The sequence below is a fragment of the Tasmannia lanceolata genome, unplaced genomic scaffold (assembly GCF_043159265.1).
Source record: "Tasmannia lanceolata isolate RefF3 unplaced genomic scaffold, GAP_Taslan_0.1 ptg000048l, whole genome shotgun sequence".
NCBI lineage: Eukaryota > Viridiplantae > Streptophyta > Magnoliopsida > Canellales > Winteraceae > Tasmannia > Tasmannia lanceolata.
Window position 1 is genome coordinate 4,150,672 of NW_027518725.1, and position 16,617 is coordinate 4,167,288.

The 16,617-nt window shown below is 42.6% G+C and overlaps 2 protein-coding genes across 3 annotated transcripts; one reads left to right on the forward strand and one right to left on the reverse strand.

Annotated features, from left to right (window-relative positions):
- The first annotated feature begins 6,661 nt into the window (after positions 1-6,661).
- LOC143864331 (uncharacterized) lies at positions 6,662-9,807 on the forward strand. 2 transcript variants are annotated; one of them, XM_077375251.1, is made up of 8 exons: positions 6,662-6,923; positions 6,995-8,048; positions 8,179-8,266; positions 8,371-8,466; positions 8,548-8,766; positions 8,852-8,949; positions 9,033-9,309; positions 9,389-9,807. In XM_077375251.1, the coding sequence occupies exons 2-7, from the start codon at positions 7,393-7,395 to the stop codon at positions 9,178-9,180; spliced, it is 1,305 nt and encodes a 434-aa protein (XP_077231366.1). In that variant the 5' UTR covers positions 6,662-6,923; positions 6,995-7,392; the 3' UTR covers positions 9,181-9,309; positions 9,389-9,807. The 2 variants fall into 2 exon arrangements, with proteins under 2 accessions (XP_077231366.1, XP_077231367.1); XM_077375252.1 differs by lacking the exon at positions 9,389-9,807 and having other exon boundaries at positions 8,852-8,942; positions 9,033-9,184.
- Positions 9,808-11,432: 1,625 nt separating this feature from the next.
- On the reverse strand, positions 11,433-14,682 carry LOC143864466 (uncharacterized). The gene is made up of 5 exons (XM_077375390.1): positions 14,321-14,682; positions 13,948-14,232; positions 13,557-13,837; positions 11,774-13,322; positions 11,433-11,692 (listed from the first exon to the last, which is right to left on the reverse strand). Exons 1-5 carry the CDS (start codon positions 14,680-14,682, stop codon positions 11,656-11,658), a joined length of 2,514 nt encoding a protein of 837 aa, XP_077231505.1. The 3' UTR covers positions 11,433-11,655.
- Positions 14,683-16,617: the final 1,935 nt, after the last annotated feature.

The window sequence follows — 16,617 nt, forward strand, 5'->3', positions numbered from 1 at the left end:
TACAGAAAATAACTAAATAACTGGTACAGATTGTGCACGTAACATTCCCCTCCACTTCAAGCAACCTTGTCCTGAAGGTTTGAATCTGGAAACCTCTTCAATAGATCATGGTAGCGCTCCCATGTTGCATCTTCAACTTCAGCTCCTTGCCATTTCACTACCACTTCAGTCATGGTTCGATTCCCACGGTTCAGAACTCGACGATAGGGATTTATAAGTCAATACAACTTTCCCAGACCTACTTACTTTTAGAAGCATTTACCAAAACTTTCTTGAGAGAGATGTCTTCACTTAATATCAGTTCCAAGATTAGCTTACGCTTCAAGTAAATATAAGAAAAAAAGGAATATTTTCCATCTCAAACTTATGACAACCTATGCAACAATTTAGCACTCTAGCAAATGGAAACTGAAGTAGACAAGAACCATGTCAAAGTTGTTCTATATTACCCCCTCTCAAACTTGTTCTCTATTACCCCCTTCAATTCCATTAAATGTTTAATCCATGCCATAGTTTCAAAACTCCCCCACATCATCATGGACTCACCCAAGTGAACTCTTTTTAACTTGGCTGTGTTCTTGGCCGAGTCCGCGTTTTGTCCTACAAAGTCCATCAAAGCTCCTCTGACTGTCCTGATTTATGTGGGGGAGTCAACCGATTACTCAGTCTCATCAACCAAGTACTCAGCCGCATCAACCAAGTCGACTAGGATTCACTTTCGCTGCATTTTCACCCCATCGGCATTTTGAAAAACTGATCCATACTGAGTTACAGAACAACCTGGTAATCATGGAGCAACTTTGGCTGTATTTTTTCCCTTTTAAGATTCCCTCCTGTTCTTGAATTTCTTTTTGTTGGTTAAGGTAATGCTAGCCTCGAACAAAGTTGATGATTTGAAGTTCTAATTGGCATTGTGATGAATATTTGTTGTCCCTTTTGTTCTTCAACATCTATAATGAAACTTTCATGTAGTTAATGTATTTTTTTTTAAAAAGGGAAAAATACAGATACACCCCTTGTGGTTTGGCCATTTTCCACTTTTAACCCCGTGGTTTGGAAGTTAGCAATGACACCCCCTCAACTTTATGACATTTTTTAGTAGACCCCCGCTGTTGACGGTCCGTTAGTTTAACCTGACGGAATGAGTAAAACTAAACATGGTTAATATATTGAGGACAGAAATACCCTTATCAGTGGTTTGAAGCCATTTCCCACCGCCACCTCCTTCCACCGCCACCTTCGCCATCTCCGGCCACCGCCGTCACCTCCACCACAGACAATGAAACCCCACCCCATGGGTACATTAAACCCACATTTTAAGAAAGAGAACATTGATAAAAACAAAAGAAGCCCTAAAATATTAGGGTTTTTGTGAAAATCATGATATTTGGACGTGCTCATTAACGGGAAGACCACGAGGCTTCAGTGTACATATGCATAACTCGCAACTTCGTGTTGGAGGATGGTATGCCGTTAGGCCTACAATTTGCGAATGACTTTACACCCATGAAGGTCGTAAACTTGGAGGCCCACCCTAGGGTGGAAAAGGTGTGGAAGTAAAGTTCGTAGAGTTCCATCAACCTCACGACAATGCCCTTGTACGACTACCAGGTGATACAAGGGATGGAGTTCTCATGTGCAGCAAAGGTAGGTAGTTCCCATACCTCATCTTGTAGTGGTAAGTACCATGGGCGAGTGGTTCCCATACATGTTCCCCATTGTACATACGAAGAATGGCAAGGATGGGAGAGTCTCAACCTTACAATTAGTTGAAGGCCCTATGATGGAAAGAGCAATATGGGCAACAAGGAATGGGCGCTTGGAGTGTCCCAGTCGGTTGAACAGTCGATGGGAGGATCGAGCTCCTCATCGGAAGAATTGATGGAGGAATCGTTGAAGGAGGTGGTATGCTGAAGGAAAGAAAAGGACGTCAACGAGATTTGGTAGGGGAGGATTGTCCTGCGATGACAATTGGTCTCCCTTCATATCATTTTATAGGCCTAAACGAGGCTCAACCAAGGTTATGGTTATACCCCACTTCAGTTTTGAATTCGGTTTCAGTTGTGAGAGAAACATAAATGTTTTGGTTCGGAATTTTGCTGGAAATCCTGATAAAATCATGAAAACCTATGGAAATGCTGGACATGTAAGATGAGATTTAGGAACTGCTAGAATAAGCACAAATATCTAATCTCTGCTATTACGTTATCTTGCTTCCAAGGTCCTGACGATTTAGTAGCAGTCCAAGCGATGGGGTTAGAGGAGTCCCCTTCGATGATCAGTGCCTCTAGTCTAGCATTCGAATACCATTTCAGCCCCCATAGTAAGGCACGGGCTTCTCTTGTTTTTCTGTCCTTGTAATCTTTGGAGTTTCGACCATCTTGGTCTTCTTCCTTTTAATGAAAGCTTCAACATTCAAAAAAGAAGAAGAATTAAGGCATGGGCTTCTACTTCATTTGCATCACATATGCCCAGTGATACAGAAAAAGAAAAGATTTTTAAAGATATTTTTTTAATGGCATGGGATTGTTTACCCATCGTAGTTACGGAAGATTACCCCAATCCTTACCCAGCCCGGGCTTCCTTTTTAGCTTCTGTCAAAATTGAATTTGATTGATCCAAGGGGTGGGGTGTACCACTTTAGTGAGGTTTTAGGTTTTCCACTCTTCTCCATGAGATTCGTTGTCCGACCCCTTAGAATATCAGTCACCGTGTTTGTGGGTTTGAGCTTGTTCCCTCTTCCCCATAGTATAACAATGTTGATATCTAGCAGTATTCTTCCTATTTCTCTCTCGCGCTCCTTCACTATTCAGTTGTTCCTTATTTCGAAAGTTGACATATCAAAACAAATGGGACATTCTTCCATGTGATTCAACCAGCTTCGCCGAAAGGACGTATACTCCAATTAAGAATGACTTTCTTGATTGATCCTTGAGATACCCTACCTATGCCAAAACTCTTGATAACGTGCATCCACAGTTGATAGGAGAATTGGTAAGTCAGCAGGAGATGATCTTAGGATTCTTCGCTTTTGTTGCATGCCACATACCTGGTGGTGTCGTTGGTAACTTCCAAACCACGAGGTTAAAAGTGGGAAATGGCCAAACCAGAGGCTTCTGTCTTAACTCCACCAAAAACAAGAAATGTAACACCAAAATAAGAACTCTTTGTGCTCTGTATGGTTGCCAGGTTTTTTTTGTTCCTGGGAGTTATGTGACAGAAAAAAATACCCTGGGAGATAGGTGGCAAAAAAAAGTCGTAAAAGTATCCCGGTAAAATAAAAATCCCATGTTTGGTTATGTGGGAGAAAAAAATACCCTGGGAGATATGTTGGGAAAAAAAAAACCTTTGTTTGGTTGTTTGCACTGTTGGGTAGAAAAAATATTTGCTGAAGCTTATTTTTGGTTCCTGAGTTTATTTTTGTTCCTGGGGTTATCTTGGGATGGGATGACATTTCAATCATTACAAAAGTGGGATTAAAAATTTCACCCCAGAAGTAATGATTAGAAGAGTGGGATTAAAAAATACGTAGTGGTAAAAGGCAACCAAACATGGGATGGGACCAAAATTTAACTTACTCTCCATAACTGACACCACAATCACTCAAAACCAACTCCATTACATAGATGGGAGTGACCCTACGGGAAAATTAACATAAAGGAAAATAACTAAATAAGTGGTACAGATTCTGCACGTAACAAGGATCCTCTATTTTGGCATTTTTCAATAGGTTCATCTGGTTTCTCTTTTTGTATATAGTTCGAACCAATTTTAGTTCGAAAGGGTTTCAATAGTAAAATTTTTGGTTTGAAAGGGTTTCAATGGTTTAGGCTCGCATTTATGGTTTCAATGGTTTGGCTGGTTTCATTTAGGGTTTAAATGGTTGCATATAGGTTTCCAATGGTTTCAAGGGTATCATTTGGGGTTTCCATGGTTTTCAATGCTTTTCAATGGTTGCATTGTTTTGAATTTGTTTGAAGGGTTTCAATTAGGGGTTTGAAACTTAGAACCGTTATTCCATGGAAGTTGCATCCATGAAACCACTTATTCTGCCGAAGTTGGAACCAGTATTCCATGGACCCTGTATCCAGTATTACTGGTTCAAACTGTGTAATTTGTGGTTCTGTACTTCATCTATCCAGTTATTGTGGTTTGAACTTTCTAATATGTGGTTCCACTAATCATATTTGTGAACTTTCTAATATGTGGTTCCGTAGTTCGTCTATCCTAACATTGGTTTCAAGTGGTTCGAAGTCTCTAAATAGTGTGTTTGTACAAACTTTCTTAAACATGGTTTTCTTTGAAGTATCTTTAATTTCAACTTTTCAACTATCTCCTACTTAAAGTATCTTCCCCTCCAAGTTATTCTCCTGCTTTGTGCAGATAAGGACCGGAAGCGGCTCCCCTTTTACTTTGTGAACCCCACTAACCACCTAACCCAAAACCCCTATAGTCATGCAGCGCGCGAAGCAAAGAAAGAAGAATGTGAATGTAGATGCAGGGTCTTCTACCCGCAAACGGCGTGGGAAGGCTATCCGTGAGCCCTCCCCTAGTCCTCCTGCCTCCGATGAGGATATGGGCAATGAGGATGCAGATGTAGAGGTTGGGTCCCTCGGTCGTATAGAAAGGAAGGGCATACTCCGAGGTAGGAAAGTCATTTTTAAAGATGTCGAAGTTTATAATGTGAAACCCTTATTTCTGGCCTTTCGATGGGTCAATTTTCTCGAAATTCACTGTGACTCGTACCCGACTCTCGTCAAGCAATTCTATGCCAATTACAGATTCGACAGAGATTTGAAGGTCTTCCAATCCAGAGTAAACAACAAAACCATCCATATGACAGTTCAAAAGTTTTGTGAAGTTGTCTCTCTTCCCACCACAGGCGACGAAATCTACTTTTGGCCCGGAACCATGGATGACATTAGTGCCTGTATAGATGATCCGGTCGCCGCCTATGGGGAGCTTGGTTGCGAAGGCCCACCTACTGACGGGTCAACCAACGTATCCTACAATTCCCTGACCCCTATGTGCAAAGTCCTACACAAGATTCTGACGAGCAATATCACGCCTCGCGGAGGCAATGCTGACATGGTCCGGCCTTTTGAGGCTTTTATTATGCACCGACTTCTTCGCGGCACGCCCCTTCACCTTGGCTATATCCTCCTTAGGTTCATGGAGGACACGAGGACAAAGGCCTTGGCTAGTCTACCATTCGGGATGCTTCTCACGCATGTCTTCAACCATGAGAAGTTGATACAAGGTGGTGAAGAACGCCTTAGTCCCGCAACTGTGTTCAATGCTAAAACTGTAAAGGCCATGCGGCTTGATATACAGGGCCCTGCTCCCCCTCGTCGTCAGCCGGCTCAGCGTTTTGCATCACAGGAGTTTGTTGCGCAGGAGCTTCGTGCACATCGTCAGCACCTTGACGGGCACTTTACCGCGGTTAATCAGCTTTTACAATCCCATCATCAAGAGCAATTGGCGACTCAGCAAGCTTTGACTGGGGTACGCACCGAGATCTCCACCCTCCGCCAGGACTTGGGCACAGCGGTCACCTCACTCACGGAGCAGCTTTCTTCATTGACCAACTTGGTCCACCATCTGTTGCCCCCAGATCATTAGAGCGTTGCTGTGGTTGATTTATGGATAGATGGATGTTATGTTTCTTTTAAATTTTTTTTTTTTTAATGGTTCATGGATGTTATGTTATATACGGGTTTGATATGTTATTATGGATGGATGGATTATATGATATTATCGTTATATTGTGTGTCTTGCTTGCATGGTATGTTTATGATGGTTCTTATGAATTTGATTCAAGTATCTATATAGCTATGGTTGTTTTAAGTGATTTTTGGTGGTTTAAGTTTGAATGGTTTTGCTTGACTCTCGTACGGTTTGTTATGGTTGCTATTACTTGGGGAGCCATATGTTGTTTGAACCGATGTTTGATTGTTTAAATTTGAAGGGGTTAGCTACGGTTGTCATATATGGTGTTCATGATCTTTACGTCTGGTTGTTTCCAGTTATTTGGGGAGCCCTGTGTTGTTTAAAGTGATTACATATGGTTTCTTTATCGTTGTTGTTTCATAGGAGTAATACTGTGTTTGAATAGACTAATATTGTGTTTCAAGTGATTGTTGGTGGTTTCGACAGATACATACGAAGTAAACAAAATTGTTGATCTTTCCCAACAATTGTTTCCTTTTTCGTGATGGTGAGTAACTGTTATATTTTCCGTCTGCATCTCCTGCTGTTTCTCGCTCAACTGTTTAATAGTGCCATTTTTGCAGGCGAAATATGTCTTATCTAGATGCTGTCCATCACGCTTTCACGAGTCCCTACAAAATATTCGGTTACGGGATGTGCATAGGGATTTCATAAAGGATACCCCATTTACAGATTTGGTTCTGCATGAGGGCCTCGAAGATGTCGAGTTGCGGAAGAAGATTTTGACGACAATGGTAAATAAATGGGATCCCAAACGGAAAGGTTTTTGTTTGGGCGGCATCGTACTCCCATTTCTAGTTAGTGATGTAGCTAAAATATTAGGTTTAAGTATGATTGGGGAAAGGCCGCAATTTGATTGGTCTAGCAGTGATACTGTGGATGGTTGGAGGTTTGGGGGTCTAACCGCCACCTATGACGAGGTGGTGAAGGTTATTCATGCCGATATGGATTCAGACGAAGAAGACTTGGTGAAGTCGACTGTGAAGCATTTGATATTGTTATTCTGCAGCACTGTCTTGTTTGCGCAGAGGGACCAGAAGGCATGTTCTTGCCTCTTCCCGTATATTGATCTGCAGACTATAGGAAATGTTGCATGGGCTTTTCCCGTTCATGAGTTCTTGGTCAGATCATTAGATTCACATGCTGCACTCGGTGGAAAGGGACATATATTGGGTTGCTCTATCATTTTACAGGTAATTTTCCATTCATTGCATATAGTTTTTTTCTTTCTATCTTATGCGGATCTAATCTACTTTGATATCAGGTATGGCTATTTGAGCATACCACGTTATGGGCACCTAATTCTCCTGATGCGTATCCGCGTCTATTTAAGTGGACCGCTCAGATGAATACGAAGAAGATGGAGCATCAACAGTTGATTGACTCTATTATTCATGGGACGGTGAAAGCCGTAGAGGTGAGAGTATAATGCATGTTGGTCGTTGTATGTCTTTCGTGTTATTTTTACAGTCGTATTTGTAATTAGTAATATGGAATGTATTCCAGGTGGTTAGGAGGGTTGAAGCTACGGCAAGGGAAGAATCTCTACTTCGACTCGATGATCAACACGACGATGGTAGTATTCCTTGCGATTCAGTCGGTTCAATTGTGGTCCCAGTGGGGGATTGCAGGGGTCAAACTCTGCCTGTACTGAGGGATCCAATGAGGCCAATTGCGACATATCAGAGGAGGGAACGAAGGAGGAGAAGTACGAGAGGAAGAGGGGAACATGGGAAGTCCGAAGTAGATGAATCTGTTACAAATAGTTCATTGTTGGAGAGGTTAACCAGAGTTGAACGTGAAATGAGGGAGGTAAAAATTCATTTGTTCGGGAGAGGTTCCATAAAGAGGGAAGGTTTGGAGTCAGGGAATAATATCCCAACGAAGATAACGAGAAAGAGGGAACGAGAGGCCGACAATATGGATGGGGAACCCGAGATAGTGACTGCGAAGGGGGAAGTAGGGGATGGTGTTTTTGTAGATGATATGGGGAAACACATAGTTGATGATAGCGTAGAACATATCTCTATTGATAGCCTAATTACTAGGGATGTCAGGGATGCTGCAGCTAAAATGGTTATCTTGGTTGACACTCCTGATTTGAACCTCAGTAAGAGTAAGAAATCAAATAAGAAAGAAGATGAAAAAGTTATTGGGAGCATTGAAAAAAATGTGAAGCAACGTCGAAGGAAGTTACAACCTAGTAGAGCAGTCAGTTCACCGTATGTCATAAGCAACCGGAAAAGCATGTATGCTCTTCGCAATATCACCGGGCCTGCAGCGATGAAGGTGGATGCATTGGCAGCGCTACCACCTACGTAAATTTTCGTACAACCTACATTGTTTTTTAATTCTAATATCTCCGATTAATTGCATACATAGGTTGTTTAAGTACAATTATATGACCAAAGGACCATAGAGGTAGCTGACTTTTTACTCGATTTGCAGTGAGAGAGTCATTCACAGTGATGGGTACCACATGTGTAAAGAAGACTTGCTTATACTAACCGATCGTAGAGGGTGGATATCATCTCCGGTAAGATGTTATATGGTTCAGTTAGTAACGTAAAGCGTGAATAATGCGTTGGTACACATATCTTCTTAGAATTCCTTCTCGTTGACCTATGGTCTGTTATGTAGATTGTTAATGTATATACGGATTACTTGAACTTGCGGGACGAATGTTGGCGAACAAAAAAAAAGGGATCATGCATTTGCCTTGCTACCCATCTACCTGTGAGATTAAATTAACTTATAAGTAGTGATTTTTGTTTCCCAAGCTGCGGGCAATTCTAACATTTCTTTTTTTGGTTGCAGCAAGTTATTCTTGACGAAAGATGTGAACGTCCCGATGCATGTTCCAGATTCGTAACTCGTGTAGAGAACACCCCTCTTCAAGAGATACGAAAAGTACTCATTCCAATTAACATTGAAATGGTTCATTGGGTACTTCTCGTGTTGGATATGGGGCATCGTACCTTCCTTCTTTACGATTCTCTTTACAGTCACACAGATTGTAGGAAGGTGCAACCCCTTGTGAGTACTACTCTTGATTCGTATGGCAATTAGTAATTAATTTTTTCTTACTACTGCCCTAACGTACGGAATTCTTGATTTGTAGGTCGATTACTTTGTTAAATGGTTCAGAATGGTCAAAGACATTGATATAAGTGCATTCCCCATTGATGTAGTGGTCGATCGGCCCCTACAAGGTAACAGGTATGTTACGTGCAATTACTTCAGTTTACGATACCTCCGTAAACGATTAATTCTTCTTCTCGGTTTTGCTTGATGTTTTCCAGCCACGACTGTGGGCTGTTCGTTTTGAAAGAGATGGAATACATTACCCGTGACGCTAGCCTCGATTTCACCCAGAAAGATATTACAGCTATGCGAGCTTCCCTACTTTCGGAAATGTTGAATGGGGTCTATGGGAAAGTATCCCTATAAGTTGTTCACATTCTTACCTGGGAGTCATTGTTGTTGGTTGTACATGCATTAGAGTTCAATTGCTTCGCGGGTGATCCGATACTTGCTCTCCTCGTTCCTGAAGTAGGTGGCGGAAATCAACCTGCTAGGGTGAGTGGATATTTTGCACACAATTGGGAAACACCAAAATGTTCTACTTATTCATTATGATAATTGTGGTTGTTTGCAGGTAAGGCTTGTTCCAAATCCGGGCTCTCTTCAGCGTTTCTGGCAACTTGAAGAAGTCGTGGATGAGGAATGGCTTCAACATCTGGTCCTTGAATAGCAACCTTCTGGATGAGGATTGATCTATATGGTCTGCAAGTCTCCCTTGGGCAAATCTTTTCAATGATCAGAAATCCACCCCTTCATCTCCAAGCTATTCTGCCCCTACCAAACGCAAAGAAATCACTTCGAGCTTTGTTTTTTTGTTTTGGGCTGTTTTTGCAGGTTCTGTCCTGTGTTTGGATGTTGTTGTTTGGGCTTCTTGCCTCTTTTTGTTCCCCCCTTTTATGTAAGGAGGTTGTTTTCTTCCTTCATGTATATCTTTGGTTTCCATAAATATATCTGGTCGGGGTCCTGCCTAACCCCAGCTTACTCATAAAACATATTTTAAAAAACAACAAACACAAAAAAGCTTCTGAGTGACCAGGATCGGGAAAAAGCTCTTTGTACTGGGGTAAAGATGAAAAATGTAGTGGGGACCGGTAAACTGACATGTTCCACAATTCCACTCTTTTCTCCATCCGACACAAAAGATATGTGCTTTAAACATCAAGTTCTTAACATTACGAGTTCATCACCCAAATGATCATCATTAATATATAATCTGAATGATCTTGCGCCAGAAATGATGTATACATGTGATGAAGCCCATTGAATTGGTAGATCCTCGTGTAGTAACGTACATGAACCCGGTCCGGAACCATATATGCTGTTGTACTGGACTCCTTCGGACTACCGATTGAACTTCGGAAATCCGTGTCGGAATTCCGAACCAATTTCCGGACTTCCGACGGGAGTCCAGTAGGTTGGCAAGTCTACTGGACATCAGTCGGAAGTCCGGAAGTTGTTTCGGAATTCCGACTCGGAAATCCGAACCAACAGCCGGACTTCCGAATGATGCCCAGGAGATTGGCAACTCCACTGGACTCCCGTCGGAAGTCCGGAAATTGTTTCGGAATTCCGCGTCGGAAATCCGAACCAACGTCCGGACTTCCGAATGATGTCCAGTAGGTTGGGAAGTCTACTGGACTCCCGTCGGAAGTCCGGAAGTTGTTTCGGATTTCCGAGTCGGAAATCCGAACCAACAACCGGACTTCCGAATGATGTCCAGTAGATTGGCAACTCTACTGGACTCCCGTCGGAAGTCCGGAAGTTGTTTCGGATTTCCGACTCGGAAATCCGAACCAACAACCGGACTTCCGAATGATGTCCAGTAGGTTGGGAAGTCTACTGGACATCAGTCGGAAGTCCGGACGTTGGTTCGGATTTCCGAGTCGGAATTCCGAAACAACTTACGGACTTCCGACGGGAGTCCAGTAGACTTCCCAACCTACTGAACTCCCGTCGGAAGTCCGGAAATTGTTTCGGAATTCCGCGTCGGAAATCCGAACCAACGTCCGGACTTCCGAATGATGTCCAGTCAGTTGGCAAGTCTACTGGACGCCCGTCGGAAGTCCGTAAGTTGTTTCGGAATTCCGATTCGGAAAACCGAAGTTCAATCGGTAGTCCGAAGGGCTCGGAGTGCCTAAACAACACTCGGACTTCCGAATGATGCCCAGTAGAGATGCAAAGTCTACTGGACTTCCGTCGGAAATCCGAGTACTCCTTCGGAATTCCGCCTCGAAACTCCGACCCAACGTCCGGACTTCCGAATGATGTCCAGTAGAGTTGCCAACCTACTGGGCTTCCGTCGGAAGTCCGGAAATTGGTTCGGAATTCCGAATTATCCCAATTAGAGATGCAAAGTCTACTGGACTTCCGTCGGACGGCCAGTAGACTTTGCAACTCTACTGTTCGTCCGGACGGGAAAGAAGTGATATTGCGCTTCCGCTCTCGTCATTGGGAAGTCCAACGCTAGGTTCAGACTTTCGAGTAATCGTATGTACACTTTGTTCGTCCACAGATGGAAGGATTACCTCCATTCGATGGACCTGATTATTTGAGCACACCCAATATATGTGATGTCGTATCAAATGAACGATTTAGATGATCCAAACAATGTGGGCCGACTGACTTTTCGGTAGTGAGTAAAAACCAATGATATTGCCAACACCAATGATACATTAATGATAAGTTTTACAACAGTCACGGTCAGCTGTACAACCAATGTAATACTATAAGTCTATAATAACGTTTAATTTATACAAATTCTGTGTGAGTAAATATTTATGTGCAGTATGAAGAGTCCCAAAATCAATGCCACTTTGTACAAACAAACCAACAACTCCATCCCTAAGCAAAGAAAGGAGGTGCGAATGAGACACCGGACCTACAAGAAAAACATGCAACAATCAATAAAATGATGGGTTTGATAGAGAAATCATATCAAGTGAGTCATAATGGAACATACGTATTTTCTGTAGGTGCGGATGGACCGATGGGCGTCATATTTAACTGAAGATTTACAAGGGGGGGATTTTTGCACGTTCTTTTGTTGTGTCCAGGTTCCCCACATGATTTGCAGTTGTGATGTTGTCCAAATTGTAGCCCTCTTTCCATTCGTACTTTTTTGGGTCGTCCAGGCTGTCTTCTTACTCGTGGTGGCAACACTACTTCTAAAACATGGGATGGCTCCGGCCATTGTGTGCGATCTAAAGTAGGGTGAATCACGTCGTCATATGTAGTCCGATAAGTTGAAGCCAAAAACCAATCCTGACAGTACCTATATTTGTCCACCTTGTTGACTCCCATGGCTGCTATGGCATGCCCACACGGCAATCCCATAATTTGGAACAGACCACACGTACACGTTCTCTGCTCTAAGTCCACACGATCCGTATTAGTTGACGATATAACTTCATATTCATTCCAACTACACGGCCGGGGTGTGAACTTACTGCCATACAGACATGATCTGGCTAACCATTTTTCTGCATTATGGGTCAAATGCATTTTCCATTCAGAAGCAGCCTTGCGGCGAAGGTGGAAGTACTCTTGTACTTTCCATCTAGTGTGATCGACTAGAGCCGCGATGGGTAACTCCCGTGCGCCCTTTAATACGTTGTTGAAGGACTCCGCTGCATTAGTTGTCAACATATTCCACCTAGACCCTTTAAAGTATACATTAGCCCACTTTTCTTTAGGAATCTCAGATATCCATTTCTCTGCTTTTGCATTCTTCTCTTTAATACATTCCATCGTCTCCTTATATTCTCTCTCCCTTAAAGCATATGCGGCTCTCGAAAATAGTTTACAAAGTATTTGACTCTTAAAGGTCTTCAGAAAATTAGCATTGAGGTGACGAATACAGTAGCTATGGTATGATCCCGGCAATGCTTCGTCTATAGCTCTAGGCAAACCCTTCATCCTATCAGAGGAAATAGTGAATTCGTTGTTGTTTTTTTCGGCTGGTATCACCCTTTGGCGGAGTAAACGAAGAAACCATAGCCAGCTCTCATACATCTCATTCTCAACCACTGCATATGCTAACGGAAATAATCCACCGTCACCATCTACTGCAGTGGCAGCTAATAAAATTCCTTTATACTTGCCTCGCAAATGTGTCCCATCAATTAGTATCAGTGGTCTAATTGTTCGACTGAATGCGCGAATGCTAGGGCCGAATGACCAAAATAAACGAGCAAATGTATTATCTCCACCGGTCCATAGCTGACGACTTCGATATACACACATAATGGTGCCAGGATTGCATCTCTCCATCTCTTCAGCATATGCAGGAAGGATGCGGTAAGACGCTTCGGCATTTTCACACATTTTTTCGTGTATAATGACCTTCGCATTGAAAGCCTTCACATAGCTTATGGTTATACCCCACTTATCCTTGATGTATGCTCTTATCAGAGTAGGCCTCACGTCTCCTGGGCAGGGAAATAACCCAAGACAGGTGTCTGCTGCCCAAGCTGCTGTGACAAGGGGATGGTCATTACCCCTCATAGTACCTGAGCATGTATGCTCTGGCACAAACCGTTTTACCATAACATGATCCAAACAAATTCTCCCACTGATTCTGAAGGGGCAACTTTTATCCTTGCATCTAACAGCATATTTTGTAGGCTTTGAATCTACTGGGACGAATACAAACTTCCGTTCAATTGCGTACTCTTTCACTTTGTTCTTAAATACTTTCAAATTCGGGAAGATTCCCCCCACCTTCATCTCCTCAAGTCCTATACGTCCCTCATTTAATTCATCTACAACCATCTCATCTACTTCCAACCGCTCCCTTCTATATGTATTACACAACGGGTCGCCCACAACGTTCTGTACACCAACGAGGGGGCGTACAGCTTCGCACTCATCTTCCTTACCAAAGTCACCTTCGCGCACACTGTCCTCAACGAAGTCATCATCACCAAATGAATCATCACCCTTTATACTATTACCATCCTCGCATTCAATGCCATCACTAACATGCATATCACTATGGAAATCCCTGCTGAACTCTGCATCGTGCCTGCACAGTAGGGAGTACGTTAGAATGAATATTGTATGAGAGAAACATAGAACTGGCGAAGTAAATGTAATTAGTAATTACAAGATTACATGGCAGTGCTCATATGTTACCATGTATTTTCCTCTGTCACATTAAAAATAGGGTCCTCATAGTCTTCGTTCAAGTCCACTGAATATCTATTCGGATTCCGAGGAATATTGGTATCTTCTCGGTTTCTGCCCAATATTTGTATGTTCTTCGGAGCACCAACGTCATTTCGATTAGATGTTGCTGACGCTGCACGGATGGATTTATTTATGAGGTTCAATGGCGGTTCAAGAGGACGAGAAGAAGGATCACAAATATTTCCATATAAAATAGGATATTCATAATGTTGAATTCGATCCCTCATATTCCTGACCAATGACAAATTTCACATCACCTAATAGTGTAATGGAATGAGAGTTCAAAGAATGAAAATTTCCACCTTACTGAATATTTTACCTCCGGATGGGGATCGGTGCAGAACTAATTCCTCCTACTCTGTACTCTTTGGTTATGTACAGGCTCATACAATTGAAGAGGCTATTCTCAAAAAGCATCATCACCATAGCTACGTCATCGTCATTTCGAATGTCGTACAACACGATTTGATATGGATCCACGACATATCGACATTGTATAGATTGTGAGATACCGGTTGCTGTGGTATGGATTTTTTGGTGAACTAGAGACTCAAATTCTTTAAATTTTATATTCCGATTCACAATTAAAGACATCTTCGTCCCGCCAATATACTCAAATGATACTTTATCCTTCAAGTACCCATCAACGTGTAACATAAAAGAAGCCATTCTTTCCACCATTTTCGCAAACCCTATTAGGATAAGAACCAATATTAAACCCCCATAAAATTTGAATACAAAGTAATATATGAACAACCATTTACAATGATACAACCACAATTGGAACAATAAGTTCCCTACTCTTGGAAGCACTCTTTTATTCCTTCGAACCACAGCGGAACCACATTTTATACCTCGGAACAACATTTTATACCCCGGGAACCATTACGGATTCACATTCTATACCTCTGAACCACTACGGAACCACATTTTATACCCCACAACCACTATGGAACCACATTTTATACCACGTAACCAGTACGGAACCACATTTTATATCTCGGAACCACTACGGAACCACATTTTCTACCCCGGAACCACTACGGAACCACATTTTATACCCACTTATCCACTACGGAACCATATTTTATACCCCACTACCACTATGGAACCACATTTTATACCTCGGAACCACTACGGAACCACATTTTCTAGCCCGGAACCTCTAGGGAACCACATTTTATACCCCCGGAACCACTACGAAACCACATTTTATACCCCACAACAACTATGGAACCACATTTTATAGCTCCGAACCAGTAGGAAACCGCATTTTCTACCCCGGAACTACTACGGAACCACATTTATTACCCCGGGACCACTCGGGAACCACATTTCATACCTCGGAACCACTAGAGAACCACATTTTCTACCCCACAACCACTACAGAACCACATTTTATACCTCCGAAGAATTACGGAACCACATTTTCTACCCCGGAACCACTAGACAACCACATTTATTACCCCGGGACCACTCGGGAACCACATTTCATACCTCGGAACCACTAGGGAACCACATTTTCTACCCCACAACCACTACGGAACCACATTTTATACCTCCGAAGAATTACGGAACCACATTTTCTACCCCGGAACCACTACACAACCACATTTATTACCCCGGGACCACTCGGGAACCACATTTCATACCTCGGAACCACTAGGGAACCACATTTTCTACCCCACAACCACTACGGAACCACATTTTCTACCCCGGAACCTCTAGGGAACCACATTTTATACCATGGGGAACCACTACGGAACCACATTTTATTCCCCACAACCACTATGGAACCACATTTTATACCACGTAACCAGTACGGAACCACATTTTATATCTCGGAACCACTACGGAACCACATTTTCTACCCCGGAACCTCTAGGGAACCACATTTTATACCATGGAACCACTACGGAAGCACATTTGATACCCCACAACCACTATGGAACCACATTTTGTACCACGTATCCAGTACGGAACCACATTTTATATCTCGGAACCACTACGGAACCACATTTTCTACCCCGGAACCTCTAGGGAACCACATTTTATACCATGGAACCACTACGGAAGCACATTTGATACCCCACAACCACTATGGAACCACATTTTGTACCACGTATCCAGTACGGAACCACATTTTATATCTCGGAACCACTACGGAACCACATTTTCTACCCCGGAACCTCTAGGGAACCACATTTTATACCATGGAACCACTACGGAAGCACATTTGATACCCCACAACCACTATGGAACCACATTTTATACCACGTATCCAGTACGGAACCACATTTTATATCTCGGAACCACTACGGAACCACATTTTCTACCCCGGAACCTCTAGGGAACCACTACGGAACCACATTTGATACCCCACAACCACTATGGAACCACATTTTATACCACGTATCCAGTACGGAACCACATTTTATATCTCGGAACCACTACGGAACCACATTTTCTACCCCGGAACCACTACGGAACCACATTTTATACCTCAGAACCACATTTTATACCCACTTATCCACTACGGAACCACATTTTATACCCCACTACCACTATGGAACCACATTTTATACCTCGGAACCACTACGGAACTACATTTTCTAC